The sequence below is a fragment of the Lipotes vexillifer genome, unplaced genomic scaffold, assembly GCF_000442215.2.
Source record: "Lipotes vexillifer unplaced genomic scaffold, Lipotes_vexillifer_v1.1 scaffold777, whole genome shotgun sequence".
NCBI lineage: Eukaryota > Metazoa > Chordata > Mammalia > Artiodactyla > Lipotidae > Lipotes > Lipotes vexillifer.
Genome location: NW_006784423.1, coordinates 4,047,754 through 4,055,102, shown reverse-complemented (window position 1 = coordinate 4,055,102; position 7,349 = coordinate 4,047,754). Strand labels below are relative to the sequence as shown.

Genomic DNA, 7,349 nt, shown 5'->3' with positions numbered 1-7,349 from the left:
GAACGATGCCGTGACAGTGGTGAGTGGCAATTCACATGACATCACTCCACCAGGCCGGGGCCGCCACCCACCAGCCGCCGAGGCGAGACCCTGTCTGCAGATCAGGCAGCTGAGCGGTCCCCAGCCCTGCGCTGGGAAGGGCCCCTCACTTGGTTCAAGGCTCTGTTCTCGCTGTCTTAAAATTCTCAGTAAATTTATTATTTGTTATTTATCCGTGATTCTACAAAGGGCCCCTCACTTCATCTTGCCTGGATCCTGCCAGCTACGTGGCTGGTCCCTGCTTGTACAGCTTTGCTGCTGCCAGAGAAGCATCACAGTGACTGTGACCTGTGTATCCCTGGAGGTTTCTCACTGTGACAGCTTCAGCAGTGATGGTTTTTGATCAGAATTCAAAAGACTCAAGGTCCCAGCGTCCTTTGTGGGAAGTGCTGCCCTCAGTATGTGGCGTGTATAGTACAGGTGAAAGGATCACGCCCACTGAGTGCTGTTCTCCCTCTGGGGAGGGTGTATTTTTTATTTCCAGATTGGAGGCAAATTTTTCGTCACACAACTCACTTCCTCTTCTTACTCAGCCAGCAGACTTTGGGTCCTCACCATTTTCCCGTAAATGGGTATTTATTCAGAAAATGCAAATTATTTTTAATTCTCACTAATTGCCACATAACTAGAGTCAGAGGCTGTCATGAGCTTAACATTAGGAGGATTGACCTGCTTCCTGAGCTCAGGGGAGAAGCCTCTCCCCTCAGCCACATGGCTGTCCAGACCTTCTCGACCAGTCAGGGACACTCAGGTGACCTTGGGCTGGTTAACCAGTCAGCGGGCACCGGTGATGCTGTTTTAGGTTAGCCAGGATTCTGTAGTAGCGATGGTGATAGGAGTGGTAGCGAATGCATGCCTTGTGCTCGGAGTTTTATAACAGCCTATGAAATAGGTATTCTTCCCATTTTGCAAATAAGAAAACTGAAGGAAATGTGAAGTAAAGTGTATTTAAGTAACTTAAGTAATTTATATTATCCCCTCAGTTAGTTCCTGTTATTACAGTGGTGTTCCTGATTCATTTAAAAGTTAACAGAGATTTCAAGGAAAAAAAGAGTCAATTCGCTTCAATTTTAGTGTGTATGTGTTACCTAAAGAGTGCCTGATGAGGGTCCTTCCTTCAAAGTTGGAGAGAGGATTCTTTTTGTAATTTGTCACTTTTTTTTAATTTTCATTTTTGAAATATTTATTTATTTATTTATTTGGCTGTGCCGGGTCTTAGTTGCGGCACGCAGGATCTTCGTTGCAGCGTGCGGGCTTCTCTCTGTTGTGGCTCTCAGGCTTCAGAGCGTGCGGGCTCAGTAGTTGTGGCGCGCAGGCTTAGTTGCCCCGCAGCATGTGGGATCTTAGTTCCCCCACCAGGGATCGAACGTACGTCCCCTGCATTGGAAGGTGGATTCTTAATCACTGGACCACCAGGGCAAGTCCCTGAGAGAGTTCTTTAAATGATGTCTTTTCCAGTATTTGTAATGTCCTGTGTGCAGGTCATGGGGCATCTCATCCTCATCCAAAGATAGATTACTGTGATCAGCTTCAGAAACAAGCTTAGAATATCCTTTTAATAATTCAGTTAAACGTTACAATAATGTGACACACAAAAAAGAAGTTAACATAGAAACCAACATTATTCTCTGTTAGCCTGTATTCAGACCCCTGACCTGAATAAAATATCACCTTTGAGGATGTTCGTTAACTCCATGTGGATATTATTCCATAAAAATAATTTACTGATAAGGAAATGCCATTTTTTAGTATAGCTAAGAGCTATTTTGAGACAGTGCAGTTACCTCACTCAAGTAACAAAATCCACTTCATTTATTCCATTATTCATTAACTGTGCTTAGTCATTAACTCACCAGTATTAAATTTTAACTGGGAAACTGCCATAACAATGAAGATGTTTTATAACTCATTCTCATTTCCGGAGGCATGAAGTTTTCCATTGTGACTAATGTTTGAAATATACATTTTTACCTTGGTTCTAGGGAGACTGTGGGAATTTCAGTGTGGGAATCTTGGGTCTATTTAGGGTATAGGAAACTTTACAGAGAAATAATAGCACCCTGCTTCATTCCTCCTAGGGCAAGGTAGCAACGTCAGGTCAGTTTCGGAAGGACCTGCTGTGTCTTTGCACTGCTTTCCCTTCTCTTTTGAGATTTCTCATTCAGTCGCCTCCGTGGTCCATTCTTTGAGCGTGTCAAGAATCAGATCTCAGCAAACGATCTGGCTAAACTACCCTTTAAAGCGTGCCTTCCAGAGGCACATCCTGTGCTTTCTGTCCAGAGGCTCGAAGCCATCAGATGTGGTTTTACGGTCGAGATGGAGGGCTGACCCAGAGAGGGCAGTGAGCCAGGTTGAGGGCCAGCCATTCCACGGCAGGAAGCGGGCCAAGGACGGAGAAAGGGCATGGCTGCTCTTTAGATGTGGAGCCCTTGTTTCCAGGCCAAAGCCTGTGAGTCAGAAGGACTCTAGTGGTTTCAAATGGAAGAGGCTTCGTTGGTAGGTTATTTACCCTGGGCCAAAAACCATGTGGACCCTTAAAGCCACCTCCCACAGATATCAGGGCATGCCTGGGGGGGTTTGCCCACCTAACACTGAAGAATAACCCACCAGGTATTTCCTTCACCAGACTGGCTGAATAGTGGGCTGAATTGCCCAGGTGTTAGGAACAATTAGAAAATGGTATAAAAAATTATAATTTTGTCTCCTAGTCAGGTGTTCTCAAAGAATAGAGGTAGAGATGTTTTATAGAAGATTCTTTGATTCATTCATCTAGTCTTATCTCTAGGAGGGTTTAAGGAACTCATGGGTTAGGGAAAGGTATGAAAAATATAGACCCTGCTGCATACATGGAGAAGGCTGAGTCACTAAATGCTGCAACTAGAAGGGTAGAGATTAAACAGAGAGAACTCAGGTTAAAAACATAGGCTGGGGCTTCCCTGGTGGCACAGTGGTTGAGGGTCCGCCTGCTGATGCAGGGGACACGGGTTTGTGCCCCGGTCCGGGAAGATCCCACATGCCGCGGAGCGGCTGGGCCCGTGAGCCATGGCCGCTGAGCCTGCGCGTCCGGAGCCTGTGCTCCGCAACGGGAGAGGCCGCAACAGTGAGAGGCCCGCATACCGCAAAAAAAACCCCCAAAAAACAAAAAAACATAGGCTGGACGATGAGCAGAACTGTAGGTCAGGCAATTAACTGGGAAGTTCAATAGTGAGCTTAGAAGATTTGAAAGGGAGAAAATCTATCATAAAAATGTCTCAAAGCAAAGGGAAATCGATATTATATAATATAAATTGAAGTCAAGCTTTTTGTTCTGTGATCTGGGGCTATCATAGATTGGAATTAGCTGGAGAAATGACAGTCAAAAAAGAAAAAGCTGAGATTTTTAAATAGGAGTTTTGTGCTCTCCCTTATAGGAAATATTTTAAGAAAACCTTTCAGACTTTCGCCTATTGGGTAAAGATTGTTCAGGTTCTCAGCTATCTGAGTAGTAAAGCTGTTTCCATTGTAGAGTCCATGATCGAATGAGTTAGGCTTACATGGTAATTTCTAGAAGGTGTGAAGGCAACCGCTGAATATTCTGACACCTTTTCCAAGAACACTTAAAGAGTTTCCTCAGTCTCCCCTAACTAGAGTTTGTTAAGGAGAGCTGGCTCGTAAGTCAGAAGCTAGGGATACACACTAATGGCCCAGACATTATGTGCCGTGCAGTGGAGTTTAACTCAGGAAGCTGGAGAGTAAAGAGTGACCACTTGGTACTTAATTTTGCTTTTGCAAATAGCAGAACAGGTTTTAAATTACTTTTGCAAAAATGATTATCCTTTGTGTTTCATATCAGGAAAAGTGACCTGAAAACTTTTTCTGGAACAAAGCTGTGCTGAACAAAAACTCTGTATTGTTTGCATCCTTGCAGTACATGATTTCACTGCATTGTTGCACATTTTAAATCAAGGTTCAAAACAGATCATATCTAATTTTAATATACACAAGTATTTTTTTAAAAATAATAACGAATAGAAACACTTGAAAGTACTCAGCTGTCACATTAGCCTGTTATATTGATGGAATCCAGCAAACAGGCACCCCTGGCTTTTCGGTTTCCTAAAGATACAGTTGTCAAGTTGAGGTCAACTTTGCACAGACCAACTAGAGACATAATTGTAGCCACATACATAATACATATACATATACTACATATAAATTATAACTTCAAAAGCACCTTTCTATATAGATTCCCTTGTGGTAAAATTAAAGGACGTAACTGGCGTGAACTAACTGTGGGGTTATGGCTGGTTGTAACTAAAAGAATTTTATCTTGTGCCCATCCCTAGGTATCAGGTTCAGTGTACAACGGGTGGGAGGTTGTCAAGGTAACATCTCTACCTAAGCTAGCTTCTCGTAAGGTGGCCCCAGCATCCGAGGAAGTGGAATGATGAAACTGGAGCTTCTGACAACTCACTGAAAGTGAAAAGCCTGTGACTCAGCTTTACTCTTTGCAAAACCTAAAGGGATATTAAACACATAATGTACGTTTGAGAGATGCCAAGGCTGGGGCTGCCTGGAAAACAGCTTGGGAAAGATTACGGTGTATTCCCGTCGTTCCTTTGGAATGAGTACCTGAGCTTCCTTTGGAGGCCTCATCAGTGTCTAGATGGGGTAGGGAGGGGAGCTGAGACAGAAAGGAGAAGACGTGGGTTCTGTGCACAGGGAATTTCTAATTCCTCAGAGCAAATGAGGTTGGCATTCAAGAGGCAACACCAGCGACACAGGATGGCGCATCCCCAAATGCCGGATGGTTTGGGGCATCATCTGTGTTGCAGGAGGGGCAGAGGGAAGGACAACTCGCAGGTGCCGTAGGAATCCAAGAAGGCTGGAGAGGAACAGCGACTTGAGCGGCGCCATGGAAGACAGATAGAGTTTCCCTCGGTTTAGGGGCTGGGTTTCTATCAAGGGAAGCCCGGGGCAGGGCTGAATACATACGGTGTGCTTTGTAGAGTCATGGTGAGACCCTGTTCTAGACCCCGCAGAGTGTCACAAAGCATTAAAAAAATGCATCAGGTGTGTTGAGCCTTTTTCCCTAAGTCAGGCAGCCAACGATTTTCAACTTGGGAGTGAGGAATGGAAAAAAGGAAAGTGAGTCTTGTAGTAGCTGCAGGGGGCACTCAGCTGGTGTGGGTGGGAGGCAGGCAAGTGGAAACCGGGGGTCGGAACCCAGAGCCCGAGTGGCCCGGGGAGGCTATCTGTTCAGGGCTGGAGGCTGGAAAATCTGTCCATCTCCCTGGGCAGCAGGTGACGGGTGACCGTCACCTTTTGGCCTGGGCTCTTTAGAGGCAAGGGGTAAATATAGAACATCTCTGATCCGCTCTCAGGAAGTGATCATGGCGTGTTGATGTGGATGAAATCCGACGTGTGCAGCAGTCTCTGGATGCAAGGAAGCAGCAGGACTTGAAGCCAGTGCTTTTCTGGCAAATGATGACCCTTCAGGATATTTAAGTCCTCAGGCTTGTGAGTTGCTTTTTTTCTTCTCTTAAACTCAAGTCATTTCTTGGAGGTCCAATACCAAATGCTCTCAACTGTTACACCGACAATCAAGAGAAGGGAAAAGCCCACTGCTTTCTAAGTAATAATCCACTGGGTTTTTTTTGTTTTCTTCTTTTTGTCAAAACCAACAGACATCTATTGTCATCTACTAGGCAACATGGAAGAAGTAAATCATAATAAGGCGAGATCCTTAATGACAGGGAGTTTATGATCCAGTAGAAAAGAGGAAAAAGTTCCCCGAAACCTGTAATGTGCAGGCTGTAAAGGACCGTTAGTGAAATAGAAAAGGGTGAAATGGCTTTTTGCCAGGACACACTCTGGTTAGCAGAGTGTCTGATTCGTTCTCATGGTTAAAATTGAAGAACTGACCCAGAGGTAGGAGACCTGGATCCTGGTATCGCCTCTGATGTTTTGTGTGCCCGTGGACGGATGGGTTTAATTTTGAGTTTCTCAGAATCCCAAGGAGGGTGTAGCACGGCCTGTACTCCAAAGGTGTTCATCCCAGTGTCCCATTAGCCGGCTTTCCTGGAGATCCCCTCTGCAACTATCACAAGAAGCAGGGCATGTGCCTGACTGTATTTCACTTGCTGGCTTCATGAAAAAATTACTCGGGAGGAAGGCATCACTTCCCATGCCATTTGCTCAGTGGTCCTTGGAAACATGTTTGAAAGCATCCTGCCCGGCATGTGTGAATGCCTGACATTTTTGAAGACTTAATTAAACTATGTAAAAGACTGTGTAAATTTTTCAGAAACCAAGCAACAGTGTAGTCTCGTCACTTTAGAAGGACACATGTGCATGAAGTTACAGTAGATACACACACACACACACACACACACACACACACACACACACGCACACACACACACACACACACACTGGTTGCTGTCTCTTGGCTTGAAGAAAATCCCATCGGGTCTTGTGTTTCACCAGAGGTGCATGTGTGGGCGGGGCTAGGACCTCAGTGACCTGGGAGGAGGATGTCTTCAGGGAGGGGACCTCTATGGATGGGTGGGTCCCTTCCATGGTGCAACCCCACAACAGGGCCCTGGAAGTGTCCCTAAATTCACAGACAGCACTGACAAGCTTTCTCTGTGACATACTCCTTCCCAAGCATTGGCAACGCAAGCAGGGTATGTTGAAGGGCAACCAAGCCGTTTAAAATAATCCTTTAGGATCCGAAAAGTGATGTTTTAGCAGTAGGTCACGTAAATAACTTGGAAGTCTCCTCTCTCTCACGTCTAGAAATAGTTTTCTTGATGACACGCTTTCATCAGTGCTTTTTGTTTGCAGCTATTAAATGCACTGTTAAAACATGAGATAAAGACGGGCTTCCCTGGTGGCGCAGTGGTTGAGGGTCCGCCTGCAGATGCAGGGGGTGTGGGTTCGTGCCCCGGTCCGGGAAGATCCCACGTGCCGCGGAGCGGCTGGGCCCGTGAGCCATGGCCGCTGAGCCTGCGCGTCCGGAGCCTGTGCTCCGCAACAGGAAAGTCACTCCCACTGATCATCCACTTTGGGGCACAGAAGACACGCCCTTGTTAGGAGGCCAGAAGATTTCTGGGGCCGTGAGGATGTCGGGGAAGTTGGGGGGTCCTGACGTGCCCTCTGCCTCTCCCACAGGTCTTGTACAACCTGTTCAAGTCTTTCTGTCAGATGAAGACCATCGAGACCGTCGACGTGTTTGCAGGAATCGCCAACTTCTTTGTCGTGGGGATTGGCGGCGTGCTGATCGGCATCTCCCTGGGCTTCATCGCGGCCTTTACCACTCGCTTCAC

The 7,349-nt window shown here is 46.1% G+C and overlaps 1 protein-coding gene across 1 annotated transcript in view; it reads left to right on the top strand.

Annotated features, from left to right (window-relative positions):
- The window catches only part of SLC9A2 (solute carrier family 9 member A2), an 87,673-nt gene that overhangs the window by 36,551 nt on the left and 43,773 nt on the right, over positions 1–7,349 (top strand). The window contains exons 4-5 of the mRNA XM_007456840.1: positions 1–19; positions 7,195–7,349. The exon at positions 7,195–7,349 is cut by the window's right edge and continues 93 nt beyond it. Of these exons, the coding sequence (XP_007456902.1) occupies positions 1–19; positions 7,195–7,349 (174 nt within the window). The remainder of the gene's footprint in view (positions 20–7,194) is intronic.